A 20,085-nucleotide genomic window follows, 5' to 3' on the forward strand; every position below is an offset into this window, starting at 1 on the left:
TAGCCTGGTGCTTAGTTACCTTTCTCAGTCTGTTTTGCTAGGTCTTTGGACCTTTATGTTCTATGTTGTGTGTTTTGTCTTTTACTGTTACAATTTGTGCTAGGAGGTGTCCAACTTTATCCCAGTCCCTAGTTCTTGTAGGGATCCCTCCCTTGCATCTATAGGTCTTCGTACAGACTAGCCGAGGACTTTAGCGGGTCTGATCGCAGGATCAGGTTCCCCGTTACATCGTAGGGATCTAGCTTAGTTCTATTGTAGGGACAGATCTCCTTTCTTTCCTTAGTGCTTGTAGCAGATCATAACAGTAAGTCCAGCCCAAAAATATCTCTAAGGAAAGACCTCCAGTTTCCATCATGGTGTCGGTTCAGGATTTGGCTCAACGCCTGCAGGGACTCTCTGGAGGTGTCCGAGCTCCAACAACACGTGAGTAGTTTTTCTGGAGCACATTTTGTGGAGCCAAAGGTACGTTTGCCTGATTTATTTTTTGGTGATCAACAAGAATTTTTTTCCTTTAAAAATGCTTGTTTGTTGTATTTTCATTTGAGACCCAGATCCTCTGGTGATGAATCACAGCGCATAGGGTTCATAATGTCACTTTTGCGCAAAGAACCTCAGGGATGGGCCTTTTCTCTCCAACCTAGTGATCCATGCTTTAGATCAGTGGATAGTTTTTTTTTCTGCTTTGGGTTTGTTGTATGATGATCCTGATCGTGTCTCATCAGCTGAGACTGAATTGAGACGTTTGAGGCAGGGATCAGGTAATGTGGAAAAATATTGTTCTCACTTCCGTCGGTGGTCTGCCCAGGTGGGGTGGAACGATTCAGCTTTGAAAAGTTTGTTTCTTGCGGGGCTAGGTGAAAGGGTTAAGGATTTGCTGATTGCTTATCCCACACCTGGAAACTTGCAGGAGGCAATGCAATTAGCTATACGGGTGGACAGGAGACTGCGTGCATGGGTTAATGAGAGTAAATCCTCTGCCATGTCAGCTCCGAGTCTTGAGAGGGTCTGTACTGACATTGGAGAGCCGATGGAGATTGGGGCGATGGCACCCCGCTCTCAGGAAAAAGACCGCAGGTCTTCTGAAGGTTTGTGCTTTTATTGCTGGAAATCTGACCATTTTATTAAGAACTGTGTGCTTCGTATGAACAAAGAAAAAAAAAAGGTCAGTTACGCCCGTATAGCCTGTTTAAATACTAAGGGGGTATTTCTTTCTGCTACTACTGCTGCTCATGAAGAATTAATTGAATTTTGGGTATTTGTGGATTGTGGTTCTACTCTGAATGTGATTGATGGGAGATTCTTGGAAAAACTTAAATTAAAACCCAAACCTTTGTCATCCCCTATTGCTGTGGTTTCTGTCGATGGCTCCCCCTTGAAGAGTGTTACTCACAAGGTCTGTGAATTTCCCCTCACTATTAATGGTGTTCACCAAGAAAATTTGGATTTGGTAGTATTAAATAATTTGCCTTCTCCAGTAGTTTTGGGGTTACCCTGGTAAAAATTGCACAATCCTGTACTGGATTGGTCTACCAATGAAATCAAGTCCTGGAGCCCTAAGTGTTATGACAAGTGTTCTAACGGACGTATTGCTGCTGTGGAAAAAGGGGAATTACCTGTACCTATTCAGGATTTTTGGAGAGTTTTTTCTGAGGAGGAGTCACAAATTTTGCCTCCCCATAGAGACTATGATTGTACCATTGAATTTGTCCCTGGAGCGACTCTTCCTAAAAGTCGTTTATTTAATCTCACTATTCCTGAGAGAAAGGCTTTGGAGGAATACATACAGACAAGCTTGGCCGCCGGTCACATTAGGCCTTCCAAGTCTCCTGTGGCTGTTGGATTTTTTTTTGTTAAAAAAAAGGACGGCGGTTTACTTCCTTGTCTGGATTTTCGTGAGATTAATAAAATTACTGTACGCAATCCTTATCCACTGCCATTGATTCCTGATTTGTTTAACCAGTTAGTGGGGGCCAAGTGGTTCTCTAAAATTGATCTCCGGGGGGCATACAATTTGTTGCGCATGAAGGAGGGTGATGAATGGAAGACTGCTTTTAACACTCCTGTGGGTCATTTTGAGAATCTGGTTATGCCTTTTGGTCTTACCAATGCTCCAGCATTTTTTCAGAATCTTATTAATGACATCCTTAGACCTTTGATCGGCAAAAATGTGGTTGTGTATTTGGATGACATTTTGATTTATTCACCGGATCTGGAGTCTCATTGGCGGAGCGTACGTGAGGTATTACAGTTATTAATTGACAATTCGCTTTTTGCTAAGCTGGAGAAATGTGAGTTCGCTGTACAGAGAATTAGTTTTTTGGGCTACATTATCTCCAGCGAGGGTTTTGAGATAGACCCGGTGAAAGTTCAAGCTGTGCAGGAATGGCCTAGGCCTATTGGTTTGGAATCGATACAGAGGTTTTTGGGTTTCGCCAATTATTACAGAAAATTCATTAAAAAATTTTCTATTATTGTCAAACCGCTGACCGATCTCACTAGGAAAGGTGCTAATGCGGTTCAGTGGACTACTGAGGCCATTGAAGCTTTTGTGTTTCTAAAGGAGAGGTTCAGCTCTGCTCCCATCCTTATGCAGCCTGATGTGACTAAGCCGTTTTTGGTTGAGGTTGATGCTTCTTCGGTGGGGGTCGGTGCGGTATTGTCTCAGAAAAACAAGGATGGAGTACATCCCTGTGCTTTTTTTTTCAAAAAAATTTTCTGAGACTGAACTTAATTACGATATTGGTAATCGGGAATTACTGGCTATTAAACTCGCATTTGAACACTGGCGTCATCTCTTGGAAGGTGCTGAATTTCCCATTCAAGTTTTCACTGATCATAAAAATCTGATCTATCTTGATGCTGCCAAGCGCTTGAATGCCCGTCAGGCTAGAAGGGCACTTTTTTTCTCGCGGTTTAATTTTTCCGTTACTTACATCCCGGGTACCAAGAATGTTAAAGCTGATGCTTTGTCTCGCAGCTTTTCTCCCATGGTCGGTGCTGAGGAGGAGGGGAGCATTTTACAAGAAGGTGTTGTGATTGCTGCATTGGACTCCGTTTTGGAAGATGAGATTCTTAAAGCACAGGAGAATGCCCCATCTAACACTCCCCATGGGAGGTTGTTTGTGCCTAGGACCTTTAGGAGAGATTTGTTTGTTGAGTGTCATGAGTCTCGGTTGGCAGGTCATCCTGGAATTTCTGAGACCAAGAGACTTGTGGGTCGCAGTTTTTGGTGGCCTGGGTGGCAGAAGGAAGTCATTAAGTGGGTGCGTCAATGTACGGTGTGTGCTAGATCTAAGTCTTCACATACTCCTGCTGTGGGGTTGCTTTGCCCTCTGGAGGTTCCTAGTGCACCTTGGACACATCTGGCTATGGACTTTATTACTGACCTTCCCCCCTCTGAGGGTTTCACAGTCATCTGGGTGGTCGTGGACCGTTTTAGCAAGATGTGTCACTTGGTTCCTTTCATCAAACTGCCCTGCGCTAAGACACTCGCTAAGGCCTTTGCCAAGGAAATTGTCAGACTACATGGCGTTCCTACTGACATTGTTCGGATAGGGGACCTCAGTTCATGGCTCGTTTTTGGCGTGCTTTTTGTGACAGGTTGGGAGTTCATTTGTCGTTTTCATCCGGATATCATCCTGAGTCTAATGGCCAGACAGAAAGGAAGAACCAGGATGTTGAGCAGTTCTTGCGTTGTTTTGTGGCAGACAATCAGGAGAGGTGGTCTGAGTTTCTGCCACTTGCTGAGTTTGCTCTTAACAACCATACATCCTCTTCTGCTGGATGTTCGCCTTTTTTTTGTTGTTCTGGGAGACATCCGTCTTTTGGGTCATTCTCCAAATTGGTATCGGCTGTGCCTGAGGAGGAGAGTTTTTCCAGTGATTTGGAGAGAGTTTGGACGGATGTGCGTGGTAATCTTCAGGAGGCTAACAAAAAATCTAAGACGTACTTTGAAACGGCAAGAGGTTTTGTTTGCTATTGGTGACATGGTTTGGTTGTCCTCTAAGAATCTGCGGTTGAGGATTCCTTCTAAAAAATTGGGTCCCAAGTTTGTAGGGCCCTTTAAGGTGCTTCAGGTAGTTAACCAATCTGCTGTTAGGTTGGAGGTTCCTACCTCCTGGAAGATTAATCCGGTGTTTCATGTTTCTCTGTTGAAAAGAGCTTATGTGTCGGATGGAGATGCCTCTGCCACTGTTCCTCCGGTGGTGGAGGACGGGGAATACGAAATTTCCCGCATCCTAAATTCTAGACGGTATAGAGGGAGTTTGCAGTATCTCGTCGCTTGGAAGGGTTTCTGACCCGAGGATAACTCATGGGTGAGGGCGGATGATGTTTCCGCTTCCAGACTTGTCAGAGCGTTTCACAAGAGGTTTCAAATAAGCCTGGGCCTAGGGGATCCGGAGGATCCTCATAGAAGAGGGGGTACTGTTAGGTTTTTTCTAACAGGAGAGTTCTATCTTGCTGGTCACATGACCTTTTTTGCCTATTTAATCCTGCTCCGCCCTCCTGGCCTTGCTGGCCTTCATTGTAATTTCTACTCTTTAGCTAGCCTGGTGCTTAGTTACCTTTCTCAGTCTGTTTTGCTAGGTCTTCAGACCTTTATGTTCTATGTTGTGTGTTTTGTCTTTTACTGCTACAATTTCTGCTAGAAGGTGTCCAACTTTATCCCAGTCCCTAGTTCTTGTAGGGATCCCTCCCTTGCATCTATAGGTCTTCGTACAGACTAGCCGAGGACTTTAGCGGGTCTGATCGCAGGATCAGGTTCCCCGTTACATCGTAGGGATCTAGCTTAGTTCTATTGTAGGGACCGATCTCCTTTCTTTCCTTAGTGCTTGTAGCAGATCATAACAGTAGCAGTGTCTGCTAGTCAGTGGATTATCCCAGCTGTTAAGCAAGCTACACCACCTGTAGTTTGGACACTTAATTTTTTCAAAGGAAATGCTTCGGGACCACGGGATACTCAGTGAAGAGCATCAGAAGGCACCCCAAGGCATAGGGGCTGGGACTGGTGGTAGGACGCCTTGCGGTGGACCGCCGAGCTCGATCCTTAGAAAAGCTTTTTAACTGCAGCAGCTTTAGTGGACGCTACTGGAGCTGGAATTACGCGGCTGCTGGCATGAGACTTGCCCTCCAATAGATCCTTGTAAATGGATTTAAAGTGTATTCATTCAAATTAGAGAGACAATTTAAATTAAAAAGCTTAGACCTGCCTCCACCACAGGGGGCTCGCTCGACCCACCAGCGACAGGCACCAGTATTGGGAGAGGGGGGCTGGCCGTCAGGGTCCACCGCAGCTCTGGCACAAACCCGGCGACACGGAGGTCGCACAGGCAGGAACGGACTGGCCGTATCGGCTTCGCACTTTTTTGGTTTTAGAAGGGCATGACATGCCTATATCTGTGTCTCCCCCTCCTTTTACTCCTCCACCTCTTTTCTTTTTGCATGACTATATGTACTTGTCACTTTTCCATGTGTTAGTTATGTCTTCTGAGCAGTTTGTCAGCTTATGGACACCTTTGAAGGTGTTTTCTATGTGTTTCTATGTGTTTTAGTTTGACTGCCATTGGTTTTAACGGTGTTCGAAGGTGTTCGACGAACAGTTCGGCGAACATACGGGTGTTCTTGAGCTTCAAGGACTACCTCTTGAAGCTCACAAGAGAATGCCAAGAGTGTGCAAAGCAGTCATCAAAGCAAAAGGTGGCTACTTTGAAGAACCAAGAATATAAGACATATTTTCAGTTGTTTCACACTTTTTTGTTAAGTATATAATTCCACATGTGTTAATTCATAGTTTTGATGCCTTCAGTTTGAATGTACAATTTTCATAGTCGTGAAAATACAGAAAAATCTTTAAATGAGAAGGTGTGTCCAAACTTTTGGTCTGTACTGTGTGTGTGTGTGTATGTATGTATGTGTGTATATATATATATATATAATATATATATATATATATATATATATATATATTATATATATATATATATTATATATAAATCTTTACATAATCTTTGCAAGTTTAATATCGTCAAATTCGTTCTTACCTGGACAATCAGATTGACAGGTCATTTTTACCGCACGAAGAGCGTCATAAAAACACAACCCAGATAAAGAATAGCACAATTGCTGTGCTTCACAATTTCACTTGAAATTATTTTTCTAAAACATTATATAGTAAAATGAATAGTGCCTTTCAAAACAACAGCTCATCCCCCAAAAAACAATCCCTCCCATGGTTATGTCGATGGAAAAAATAAATGTATGTTTCTTGAAAGAAGGGGAGGAAAAAAAAACAAAGCGCAAAACCGAAAATTGTCTGTGATGGGAGGGCGTTAAGAAATAAAAATGGAATTAAAAATCCAATTTTATAAACCCGGTATATTATGATATTGTTTCTCTCTTTTTAGTGCCATCCACAGTGCCAACATTTAATTTTTCTGGCAAATCAAATAATTCTGTAAGTCTTACCTGGACTTTCCCCAATGATATTAATAAGGGGACGTATAAGTACATTGTGGTGATGAATGACAGCATCCAACTACAAACCTCCAACGATTCATTGCAAGTGACGAACCTGGCAGCAGGACAAACCTACAGCTTTACCATCTACACTGTCACCATAAATGGCGTCAAGAGCAACAAATATCCCAGTATAAGTTGCACAACACGTAAGTCCTTGTAATCACTTAAAGAAGGAAAGTAATTCCACTATTAATCTAGAACATATTTAAAAGCATTTAGACCTAAAATTATTTTTGTCTTTTTTTTTTTCAGCACCCAATGCTCCAAACAATCTTCAAGGCAATGCAGTTAATATCTCTGAAATATACATTACCTGGACGCAGCCAGAAGACGTTAATGTAAACTTGTATACCTACCATGTGACGTGGCAAGATACAACAGCCTCACAGAAGGAAACAACTAGTGATTCTACTAAGGGCTCACATTTCAGTATCCAGAATCTGCTCCCGGGTCATCTTTACAATATAATTGTCACATCTGTGATCCAAAATACTCAAAGTGTTAATGCGCAAATATTCACTGCGACCAGTAAGATTACTTCTTCTATTCACTTAAAGGTTTAGCTCCTTAAAGGGGATCTGTCACCAGATCATAAGTGTCCAGTTTTTGTTCTCATTTTATTCCTACTGTTCCTCTGAGCATTTAGTTTGTTGTTTTATTTAAATCTAGTGTACGGTTACAGAGATATGGGCCTTTTTATTTGCTTCAAATGTTAATGAGCTTTACAGGGAGGCGTGGCTCATAGGATCCTCTGGGGCGTGTCTTTAGGCTGCTCTGCATAATTACCCTGTGAGCCACGCCCCCTCGGAAACACCACAAAGCTAGCATTAAATAAAAACCTCCATATCTCTGGATACATATGGGGGATATTAAAAAAACAAAAAAAACCCACAAAATACTCAATGAAGCAGCAAGAATGATATGAGAGCAAACATTGGTCAGTTTTGCTCTGGTGTTAGGTTCTATTTAAAAGTATTTTAAAAAGGGGTTTGATTTTTTGTTAGGAAATGGTGCCAGGCTTGTCTGTAGGCTTTGTACGGTATCACAGCTTATCCCCATACTCTTGAATGCAACTGAGCTGCAGTACCAGAAACTGCTAATGGACAATGTGTGGCGCTATTTCTTTGCTCATAGACCTCTTTGATGATAAAGATTTCCTTAGCGCCATTTAAAGGTGGTTTGTTAAATCTTTTCATTCCCTATTAAATACGGTGATGAAGAATCTTCTCTTGCATTGTATCATTTGTTATTCTTCCTGGAAAATATGAATATATTCTAATCTGGGTCTTACTATTCCTCTTGTACATAGAGCGTATCCCTAAACAATCTGACATGTCCAATTAGGGTTTCCAATGTGAGACACATGTGACAAGGGAAATGATGAGGCCCAGTTATCAATTTGTTCATACATTGCCAGGAAGAATAATTGGGGAATTGTACAACACAGAGTTCATGTCAAAAGAGCCAACAGATCCCTTTAATTAAAAAAACCCAAAACATACATTGCTTTTCGTTATTTTTAAACTCCCTTTTAATGCCAATGTGTCATCAAATTAAGATGTGCAAAAGTCCACAATACCCTCCCTTGATTCAATACCACAGATTATCATGATGTTCTTACTTTAGTTGAGTAGGGGATCTGGGTATAGTGTCTTTTATAAAGAAACTAAAATGTGCCTGTGATCTCCTAAAACCAACTAAATACAGTAGATGTGTTCCCTTTTAAAGGGAACCTGTCACTATGAAAATTCAGTCCAATCTTCAGGCATCATGTTAGAGCAGGGGGAGCTGAGTAGATTGATATATAATTTTGTGAGAAAAGATTTAGCATAATCTGTGTTTTACTCATTTAAACCTCTGCTCTTTCTGGGGTTTTGGGCGGTCCTATCAGTGACTGACAGCCATCACTGTATGCACTCTTCTACAAAGAAAGCGGTCAGTCACTGATGGGACCGCCCACTGGACAGAAAGCCCCAGAAAGAGCAGCAAATTAAAGGATTAAAGCGCAGGTTATACTGAATCTTTTTTCACAAAATTATATATCAATCTTCTTGGCTCCCTCTGATCTATAGCATGTGGCTCTCGAGCTACAGGTTGGGGACCCCCTGCCTTATATGATTTCTTTTTCTTTCAGAGTCAGTTACTACACAGGACTTAACTGTTGGTACCGTAAGCAACACCAGCGTCACACTAACGTGGAAGAACCCTAATACTCCTGATAGTCTTGTGTCAGGTTATCGGGTCACGGTCTATGCAAACGGAGATAGAAAAACGGAAAACGAAACCAGTGAAGAAAAATATGTTGTGAATAATCTGGACCCTGGAAACGTTTATAACATCACTGTTGAAAGTTATTCTCGGATTCTGAAACCCGTAACCACTAACCGTGCGTCCAGAGCGGATAACAGCATCACATCCTACAGCACGCCAAGCTTCATCAAGGTCGAAACAGGTAAATAAGATGCCGCTGATTAATAGATCTGAAAGTCCCAAAGTAGCCTCAACTAGCCTATAAGCTAAATGCACCCGTAGAATATTTGCCGATTTATTATTAGATTTGCCCCCCTTTTTTTTTTCTTCTTCAGTTTTTGGTGTTTTTCACTCATTTTTCATTTGCACCTTATTCTTCTTTTAATTTGTGCCTTTTTATTAAAGCCTATTTTATAGATGTTCGCCATTGTGTGGGAGCTTTATTTTTCAGATGTTTTCAGAGGAGTCAGCAATTGTGACTTTTTAACAAGGCACAATTTGGCGCAAATGTACTCTATACCCCCACCCAATGGAGTAATTTTATATATGCCACTTATTTTGGTGAAAATTCTATGGCATCTAGCAAAACGTGCTAGTTTTTGTGCTAATATGTTGGTTAAGGCAAAACTAATGAGCATTTTTCACAAAATTCATTTTGAAAAATTTTGCTCAAAAAACGTGACTGAATGCTAAAAGATTAAAAAAGAAAAGGGACTTAAAAAAATGAATGATAAATCTAACCCTAATGAGGACTTGTAAGCAGGATATTCAACCCCTAACTAATGGTATGAGTGTAAAGACATTTTACTGCTTATTACATTTATCATTTACTAGTTTAATTTAGTTCAGCCATTTTTTAGAAATCTATTCTTGAAGGATCATGCTCAAGCGCAGCTTGGTGGGTACTACATGTTTCAGTGTGCTGTACTTTACCGTCAGTGGCCAGCAGCCTCTGGACGTTGATTGACAGGTTCCCTCAATGACTTGTCTCCCTTGCTCCGTTTCATTTCAAGAAAACTATGTGAACAAAACAGTCATTTTAAGTTGAAATGTGTTTCTTTTTTTTCAATTTGTTTTAGGAGTGGGATGATGTTCTATGGACATATACAGTGCTCGGCATAAATGAGTACACCCCACACCTTTTAGTTCCCTTTAAGAATTAACATTTTCTTTCTGATAATATACACTGCTCAAAAAATAAAGGGAACATTTAAACAACACAATGTAACTCCAAGTCAATAACACTTCTGTGAAATCTACCTATCCAGTTATGAAGCAACACTGATTGTGAATCAATTTCTCCTGCTGTTGTGCAAATAGAACAGACAACTGGTAGAAATGATAGGCAATTAGCAAGATACCCCCTATAAAGGAGTGGTTCTGCAGGTGGTGACCACAGACCATTTCTCTGTTATCATCCTTTTTGGCTGTTGTTTTGGTCACTTTTTCATTTTGCCACTCCTAGAGGTACAGTAGCATAAGGCGGTATCATACAGTACAACCCACAGAAGTTGCTCGGGTAGTGCAGTTCATCCAGGATGGCACATCAGTGCGAGCTGTGGCAAGAAGGGTAGCTGTGTTTGTCAGCAAAGGGTCTATAGCATGGAGCAGATACCAGGAGATGTGAAGGGAGCAACAACCCAGCAACAGGACCGTTACCTCCTCCTTTGTGCAAGTAGGAACAGGAGGAGCACTGCCAGAGCCCTGCAAAATGACCTCCAGCTGGCCACAAATGTGCATGTGTCTGCACAAACGGTTAGAAACAGACTCCGTGAGGGTGGTATGAAGGCCAGACGTCCAAAGTTGAGGGTTGTGCTCACAGCCCAACAGCGTGCAGGACGCTTGACTTTGCCAATCCTGGTGTTCTGTGGCAAATGCCGCCACTGGCGCCCTGTGCTCTTCACAAATGAAAGCAGGTTCACACTGAGCACATGTGACAGACGTGACAGAGTCTGAAGACGCCGTGGAGAGCGATCTGCTGCCTGCAACATCCTTCAGCATGACCGATTTGGCAGTGTGTCAGTAATGGTGTGGGGTGGCATTTCTTTGGAGGGCCGCACAGCCCTCCATGTGCTCACCAGAGGTAGCCCGACTGCCTTAGATACCGAGATGAGATCCTCAGACCCCTTGTGAGATCATATGCTGTTGCGGTTGGCCCTGGGTTCCTCCTAATGCAGGACAATGCCAGACCTCATGTGGCTGGAGTATGTCAGCAGTTCCTGCAAGATGAAGGCATTGAAGCTATGGACTGGCCCGCCCCCGTTCCCCAGACCTGAATCCGATTGAGCACATCTGGGACATCAAGTCACGCTCCATCCACCAACGTCACGTTGCACCACAGACTGTCCAGGAGTTGGCGGATGCTTTCGTCCAGGTCTGGGAGGAGATCCCACAGGAGACCATCCACAACCTCATCAGGAGCATGCCCGGGCGTTGTAGGGAGGTCATACAGGCACGTGGAGGACACACACATTACTGAGCCTCATTTTGACTTGTTTTAAGGACATTGCATCAAAGTTGGATCAGCCTGTAGTGTGTTTTTCCATTTTAATTTTGGGGGTGACTCCAAATCCAGGCCTCCATTGGTTAATAAATTTGATTTCCATTGATGATTTTTGTGTGATTTTGATGTCAGTACATTCACATTCAACTTTGTACAGAACAAAGTATTCAATGAGAATATTTCATTCATTCAGATCTAGGATGTGTTATTTCAGTGTTCCCTTTATTTTTTTCTGCAGTGTATTTCAAAATACTCCCACAAATGTGAGCCAAATGTGATTGCAAACAAGATTTGTTATTTTGCAGACATAAAAAACTAATTTTCCTAACAAAAGCTTTCGAGACCATGTGAAAATGGGTACACCCAAATGAATGTCTTAGGAGTAAAGCTAAAATTTAGACTACAAAATTTTAATCAACAAGAATTCAACAACAGATAAGTCATTCTCTGGTGTCCAGCAGACAGTTCACTATAAAAGAGCATTACCTAACAAAGAAAACTCCTGCCCGTTTCATGCTGTCAGAAATGTCAAAAGACCTGAGAAAAAAAATAATTTCTTTACACAAAAAAGGTGAAGGCTACAAGAATATCAGCAAAGATTTACTTACCAGTCAGACTACTGTAGCAAAAGTGATTACAAAAATTTAACAAAGCTAGAACTGCAACCATCTCACCGAGACGTCCAGGTGACCACCGAAGTTAAAAGCTAAACAGGAGTGTCTTCTGGTGAGAAGGGTTGGAGAAAACTGATATGCAATTTTACTGCAGTTAGCTAAAGAAGTAGAAAGCCAAACAGGGGGTGAGTGTTTTCCACGACACAATATGGCATCACAGAGGAATGGCATGCATGGATGTCATCCATGAAGGAGGCCCCTCCAAAAGCCAAAGCACAAAAAAGCCAACCTACAATTTTCTGGGACCCATGCTATAAAATATGAATACTACTGAGACTCTACACTCTGGCATAATGAGAAATAAGATAAATGTTTTTGGAACTGATGGCTTAAAAATTATGGCTTTGCAAAGGTGAGGCTTTAAAACAAAAATGCATGGTGCCTACAGTAAACATGGTGGTGGCAGTGTCCTTACGAAGGACTGCATGAGCGCTGCTGGTGTCTGGAGCTACATCCCATTGATGGAATCATGAATTCACACATGTACTGCTCTATAATGAAAAAGATGATGCTATCATCACTTCATGCCCTTGATAGACGTGCACTTTTCCAATATAACAATGATCCAAAACACACATTTAAGACTCGTTGCATTTCTAATGAAGAACTGGGTGAAAAAGATTCAGTGGACAAATGTCTCCTGATCTAAACCCAATCGAACACTTAAGGAGAATTCTGAAGAGACAAGTTGAGCATCACTCTACATCCAGCCTCTAAAAGAGGTCGTTTTTGAAGAATGGAAAAAGATAGATGTTGCAATATGTCAGCAACATTCCATACCTAGAAGACTTGGTGCTGTCCTTAAATATCATAAAGGTCATGTAAAATACTAGGTGTATTATTTTTTGATGCAGGTGTATTCATTTTCGCATGAACTAATTTGAGTAAATATCACGCGTAGTGTGAGAAAGACTTAGTGCAACACGAAGGGATGAGGGGAAGGAGGCTCAGACACTAGGGAAAGGGGATTGGAACCCCTAGGCAAATCTAATAACACTCTGCCTACCCTACCGTCCCTATAGTTGTTCCACACCAATCGCCGAGCAGGAAACCTAAGCTCTGTATATCACTAGAGCTAGGCCCTAGATAGGGAGGGGGGTGAGCACTGATCAGTCCCCACTGTAAACTAAATACAACAAGGGAGACAAACAAAGGGGGGGAAACTTAGCTTGAGCAGGCACCAGAGAGATAACACCAAACGTCCTCCAAGGGCACCATAGAGGAAGCTAGCCAGCTACTACAGCTTCAAGCCTTCACAAGGGAAAATGAGAATATCACCAGTGACTCCCTGAAGCAGACTGAGAGTTTATAAACTCCCAGACCACTGTGTGTCAATCAGAGCAGGAAGGAGGTTTCCGCTGGGTCCAAAGGTCAGAAGGATTAAGAAGGTGTCTGCAATGCCAAACGCAGAGACCTTCAGCAGCCAGATGCAGAGTGACTGTCTGTTACATCTGACACACCTGTGACAGTAAAACTGAAGATTTTGTAGTGAAAGTTATATTATTAACCTCACTTTGATGTCATGGGTTAAAAAAAGTTCTATGAAACTCCAAAATTTTGGAAATTGTTCTTGTGTTCAGTGAGATGGTGATTAATATCATACTTTTTAAAGGGGGTGTACTCATTTATGCTGATCACTGTACATGAGCTTTACAAAATGGTGATTGAAAATCCCTTTATATATACCGTTTGAATCTAGTTTTGGTACGTCTATTACAAATATAATCTGTAGCACAAACATGGAGATCTCAATGCTTGGCTAATTGAACTTTTCCCCTTTTTCAGACCCTGACCCCGTCGGTAGCCTCGGGTGTTCTAAGGTGGATGCGTACCAGATAAAAGTTATGTTTGAATGTCCTGTTGGGAATTATTCTTCATTTGAGGTGTTGGTGAACAGTGCCAGCAGAAGTACTATTTTCAAATGCCCGGATAATATCGTAATATCCAATCTTCAACCTGCCGCCAGTTATAAAATTAGTGTGAAGACTGTGGCTACCTACAAGACTACCATCTCAGGAGTGATAAACTGCGCGACTGACAATACAGGTAAATCGTCCAGGTACTCCATTGTCCTGAAGGTTGCATGGATGGTTCATTGACAAAATCTTTCTTTTTCGTCAGGAGTCATTGTTGGATCAATATTCGGCGTCCTATTATTCCTTCTCCTCATCGCAGTCATCGCTTTCTTTGTTCTGAAGAAGAGAAGGTGAGATATTGTTTTATATTTATTTATTTCATAAATGTTTTCATTATTTCAGGACTGGGGGTATTACATACCTCCCCCTTCCTCCAAAAAAAATATAAAAACAAAAAGGAATTTGGCTGATTTCCTAACGCCAATATAAAAACTTTAGATACATCTAATACTGTTTCATTGATTGCTGATTTCGATCCAAAGAATACTGAAATATAGGACATTATTATAAACTATTGGAAAATCCTTAAAGGGGTTTGTCACCAAATTCCACAGTACAAATTGAATGCAAAGATTTTATTACATAACTGTCATAGACTATATGAGACTAATGTACTTACTATGTAAATCCATATCAGAATGGCTGTGTAATCTTATTAGCTACAGAGAGAGAGAGCTCATAAGTGTTTTCAACACTACCAACCCAGCCTGACTGTCAGCTGCAGCTTGTACTGAGCAGTGTGAGACCTCAGCAGGGAGGAGGAACACTGAGGAGCTGTCAATACAAGCTAGGTGAGCAGAGATTAAGTTAAAAAATTGAAACTGGATTATGCTGCCATTCTGACATGGATTTTAAAGTAAGTGCACTTGTCTCATTTGGTATTAGAGATCTATTTAATACAGTATACAAGTTGGATTGTGAAATCTGGTGACAGATCTGCTTTAACCCTTTCCTGATCCATGACATTTATATTTGTCATGATTGTGTATAATCCTCTTTTCATGAATTATACATACATCTTGTTGATCTTGCAGGAATTTTGACTGAACTTGAGAAACTAGTAGTGAATGTCTAGTAGACAAGCATACAATAGTTGGGTTCCTGTTCTCCCCAATTCTTGCAACATAATCCTTTAGATACCAGGCCAACAGGTACTGGGGCATCTAAGTCGTTATATAGACTGATCGAGCTGCCTCCCTCTATCAGCTTTTCTGCAATGGAAATATGGAAGTACTAATACATTGGCATGGTAGCCAACGGCCCAACAATGGACCCATGGCAGCCATCATTGTGCTCCTAATAGATCATAGGTATGATAGGATGCCTGTCAGTATCATGTTGATATGCATAATACACTGCAATACAGTAGTAGTGCAGTGTATTATATGAGTGATCAGGCTTAACTATGTTCAAGTCTCCTAATGGGATTTAGAAAAAGTAAATAAAAAAAATAGCTGAAATATTAAAATGATTAAAAATAATTGTAAAAAAGAGTTTTTTCCCCTTACCTGTTACTTATGAATTAAAACAATAAAAAAACATGCTTAATTGGTATCTCTGTAGCAACTCCGCTTAAAAAACCCCCAAAAACATGGTATTTAAACCGTATATTGACACCATAAATAATGATGCCAGAATTTGTAAAAGTTATGGCTCACAGAACATCATGACACGAAACAAATTATTTTGTTTTTAAAGTGTGTTATTGTGAAAAATTGGGAAAACATAAAAAATTATGCAAATTTCTATGACAATAATTGTACTGACCCATAGAATGAAGATAAACTGTGACTTAGGTGCTGGTGACAAGAAGGAAAAAAAAATGGAGAATTGTGATTTTTTTTTTCATCACATCATGTGTTTTTCATCATATTACATGTTCTCCATTAAAAAATACAACTTGTGCTGCAAAAGAAAACTAAAGGTTGCATGAAACATTAAATCTCTATGGCTCTAGGAATAAAGGAAAAAAAAATACTGTGTCCTAGGGGCCATAATAGCGGCATCCTGAAGGGTTAAAGATGACATTTTTAACACTTTACTTTTTTTCCTAGGTCAAAGGGTGGCCATGAAAGCTTTCCTGGTCATGGTCTCCAATCCAGAAAGTAAGCAGAGGCATACAATTTGTGTTCTTTATTTCTGCTTTTTTTTTATCATATGGTCATATATGGTGCTGCTCATTTCTTATAGAATGTTTTATCGTTTGTTTTTTAAAAACCCTTTTCTTAACGGTATTGCTTTATTTGTAAATCCTGTGATACCTATGGCGATAGCTTGCACTATTATTAAAGTGAATGTATAGGTGGCCATACTGTACATCAGTCTAAGGCAGCCAGACCTAATGTGTATCAGATGTTCCTTCTGCATTTGTAGGGGGAAAACTAATGGGTTGAATTTCAACATACCTAATGCTTTGTTCTCAAGAGCGAGAAGCTGCAGCCAGAAGTATCTGTAGGCATCTTACATCCCTCCCCTATTCAAAAATACATGCCTACTTGGCCGAAACAATCCTACATGTGTATGAGAGATCATTAGGAATAGCTGTTGGGCCTGCAGCTTTTGACAAACCTTAGGAGGATGGTGCCAACCCAACCTAGAGCTCTCTTGAATAACCGATAGGGTCTGCATCAATAAAGTAGACTCCTTAGCATTTTCCCTTTTATGTTCCTTTTGTCAAATCTTCTCCAATGATATGTACGGCTGCCGAAATTACCAACAAGTACCCTCATAATGTAGCTGAGGAGCATGGAAGAAGACCTTACATTTTCCAAGTAGAAAAGTCGTCCTTAAAGAGGTTATCAACTACTTTAACACCAATGACCTATCCTTAGGACAGGTCATCAATGTCACCCTGCACTGCCGCCAATCAGTGGTTCCTGGTGTCAATGGAGGCCGAAACTGCCCAGCTATGGAGCTGTACAACCCTCCAAGCCTCCTTCTCATCTTGTTCTGGATTTTTTTCTAGATATCACACTATTCCAAAAAACAACTTCAAGCAGCATTATGAAAAGAACCATGCGGACAGTGACTTTGGATTTGCAGAAGAGTATCAGGTATTGTTCTTTCAAATTTATTATTTATATGACTTAAAGAGTACCTCCTGCAATTGCCGCTGTTCCATTGATTCTGGAACAGTTTTTCTTTTTCTTCTATTTCCCACCAATCCAAAGTTATTCCCCCTGGTAATAATGGTGCAAATTTTCTTTTCATCCAACTGTGGGTGAGTTCCACAGAACATTTTTCTTTTTCTCCTTCGATGCTGGTCAATCAAAACAAAGCCACGCCCACATAGAAATTCTGTGGAATACACCCAGTTTGTTGAAGTGAAAATTTGCTTCTTTATTTGAGAGGGGTATAACATTGGAACGGAGGGGCACAGAAGAAAAAGAAAAACCGTTTCTGAATCAGTGAAGCCGCACAAATTGGAGTAGATACTCAATAAAAATTAAAGAATCTAGTGAAAGGTCACCTTTAATTTGTATAAATGGATCTAAACAGTGGAAATATGTGTAAAAAAAAAAACCCAGGAAAGAAGGTTGTAGTTTCTTTTGTATGTCTAGTATGTATAAAAACATAGTATTAAAGTGAATAAAGGAAAAAAAACTGCTCTTGCTTGTGTGAGTTGTTGAGGACACAACTTTAACCAGCATATTTGACCAAAGAGTATTGTGGATATCAAACATGGAAAACAGAAAATACAAAGCGTACTGTCATCTGCTTCCCTGGAGAAGAAGAAAATGTAACAAAGACAGATTTCTACATTGAAAGCTTTTCAACCTGGAATTAGATATTCATCACATACATTTTGTCACTACCGTCAACCACCACTGGGGGAACTGCTACATATCTTGGACTGTGTGAAAGAACAGCATGCTCCAAGCTCCCTCTAGTGGTGGCTTCAGACAGCCAGAATTTATGTCTATGAGGGGAATTTGAAGAACTATATAAGGGTATGTGCACACATTAGGTATTTGCAAGCCTCGCTTAGCAGGAAAAATGCAGCGACAATACACACAAATTTTGGTACATTTTTACTTGCAGTTTTAAAGCATTCAGTGAATGGAATAAAAACACTGCAAAAACGCTGAAAGAACGGACATGCTGCAAATTTTGAAAACAGCACTGCTGCTAAAATACGCAAGAAAATTGAAAAGCAGCGTGTGCATGTGATTTTAGAAAGCTCATTCATTTTGCTGATGCTGTAAAATTCAGAATTATTTTACACAGGAAAAAATGCACTGATAAAATTCTGTAAGTACTCAATATGTGAACAAAATCTTAGATAACCGAAACCTGATCAGCTCTAAAGATATAATAAAAAAAAAATTAATACAGTTTGTTAGATCTGAAATTGACATGGAATGTCAAATATTGTATAAAGGCAAATACTGGTAGGAAGTTTGATTAAATTATGCATCTCCATTAAACGTACAGATATAGCCAAGTTTACGCAGATAACGCAACACAATGATATGGCAAAAAAAGTTTACATTTTATACCTTAGATGCAGTGAATGGCCTGTGTACAGGGTTGGACTGGCCCACCAGAGAACTGGAGAATCCTCCGGTGGGCCCTGGCTAGGGATGAGCGAGTAGTGAAATAATCGAAATCGCTATACTCGTAACGAGTAGGTCCCAATACACGGGTACTCGTTACGAGTCCAATGTAAGTCAATGGGAAAAGCGAGTAAGCCGAGTAAGTGTCTGCTGGAGCCTATAAAACAGTCTGGGGGCTGAGGAGAAGGCTGAAATGGGTGCATGATTGTTTAAAAGCCGGCGGTAAAAAGCCGCCAGCTTTTAAACAATCACTCAGCCCCATACTCGCTTCCCCGCAGCCTCCAATCCCGATCCTCCGCTCCGCCCGCTTCCTCCCATCCTGATCCTAAGTTAGGACCGGGCGAGGAGCGAAACACCAGTGAGCGGGGAGCGAAGGACCTGGGCGGGGAAGCCGGCAGTGAAAAGGCTCCCTGATGTACGCTCCCCACTCCCTGGTGCTTCGCGGGGAGCGTACAAAATTGCCCAAATCGATGGGAACAGTGCTCAATTAATTGTAATACAGGCAGAATATATAGGCAGACAGGCAGGGTATATAGGAGGGTGCATGAAAAACATAGCAGGGCACTTGGAACACACTAGTGCCCTCCGATTTTCATGCACCCGTCTCTTTAAAAAAGCCGGCCGGCAATTTATCAGCAGCGGTACCCGACAATTTAGAACAGAAAGAATAGAGCATCACACATAGATTAGATAGATAGAAACATGTCAGTCACATGTATAATAAGTACAGTGACAGTGTTGGTTACTGTACTTGTCATTTAGTGTTAAAATAAAGGATTTATTAACAAAAAAAATTGGCTTGGGGTTCCCCTGTAATTTTAGTCTCTAGCGGAGGTTAAGCAGACGGCTGGGGCAGATGTTTGAAGCCTGGGAAGGGGGTAATACCCACGGAGCTTCCCAGGCTACTAATATCAGCCCCCAGCTGAATACCTAGCCTTTACCAGCTATTAAAATGGGGGACCCAATAAAAAATGACGTATGGTCCCCCTTATTTAATAGCTAGCAAAGGCTAGGCAGACCGCTGGGGGCTGATATTAATAGCCCCGGAAGGGTGCCATGAATATTTGCCCCCTCACAGGCTAGAAACACCAGCCCTCAGCCACCCCAGAAATGGCGCATCCATAGGATGCGCCAATTCTGGCACTTAGCCTCGCTCTTCCCACTGTCCTGTAGCGGTGGCAGTGGGGTAATAGGGCTGGGGTTGATGTCAGCTTATAATGCCAGCTGAATCAAGCCCAGGTTAGTAAGGGAGAGGCGTCTATAAGACACCCCCATTACTATACCCATAGTGAAAGTTAAAAAAAAAATCAACAAAAACACCAACATCCAGAATAAAATCCTTTAACCCTCCGTCAGGGGCAACTGATCTGACAGGCGCAGCTCACTTAGTTTCATTTCTCTATTTTCAGTGGTTTGTCTGGTTAGTGTTACTTTTCTGGTTAGTAAACTTTTTTTTTCCACCTGATTATGTGTATTCTCATTTATTACATTCCTATTAAGGTAACTGATCACTTTTAGAGCATTGAAATTTTAAAAAAAGGAAAATAAAGCCAATTTTCTAGCTTGTGCTTGACAGGCGCAATGCCCCTAAACTCGTTATGAAACATATTGCCCCTGACGGAGGGTTAATTGAAATAAACACACATTCCTTTAATGTTCTAAATTAA

At 41.1% G+C, this 20,085-nt stretch overlaps 1 protein-coding gene across 11 annotated transcripts in view; it reads left to right on the forward strand.

The window, feature by feature from the left end:
• The window catches only part of PTPRH (protein tyrosine phosphatase receptor type H), a 243,491-nt gene that overhangs the window by 194,677 nt on the left and 28,729 nt on the right, over positions 1-20,085 (forward strand). For all 11 annotated transcript variants that reach the window (XM_073656350.1, XM_073656354.1, XM_073656351.1 and 8 more), the window contains 7 exons: positions 6,405-6,665; positions 6,772-7,047; positions 8,654-8,971; positions 13,732-13,992; positions 14,068-14,152; positions 15,917-15,967; positions 16,828-16,915. In XM_073656350.1, coding sequence (XP_073512451.1) covers positions 6,405-6,665; positions 6,772-7,047; positions 8,654-8,971; positions 13,732-13,992; positions 14,068-14,152; positions 15,917-15,967; positions 16,828-16,915 — 1,340 coding nt within the window. The remainder of the gene's footprint in view (positions 1-6,404; positions 6,666-6,771; positions 7,048-8,653; positions 8,972-13,731; positions 13,993-14,067; positions 14,153-15,916; positions 15,968-16,827; positions 16,916-20,085) is intronic.

This window comes from Phyllobates terribilis, unplaced genomic scaffold, assembly GCF_046119375.1.
Source record: "Phyllobates terribilis strain yellow unplaced genomic scaffold, ASM4611937v1 Scaffold_12__6_contigs__length_324123572, whole genome shotgun sequence".
Classification (NCBI taxonomy): Eukaryota; Metazoa; Chordata; class Amphibia; order Anura; family Dendrobatidae; genus Phyllobates; species Phyllobates terribilis.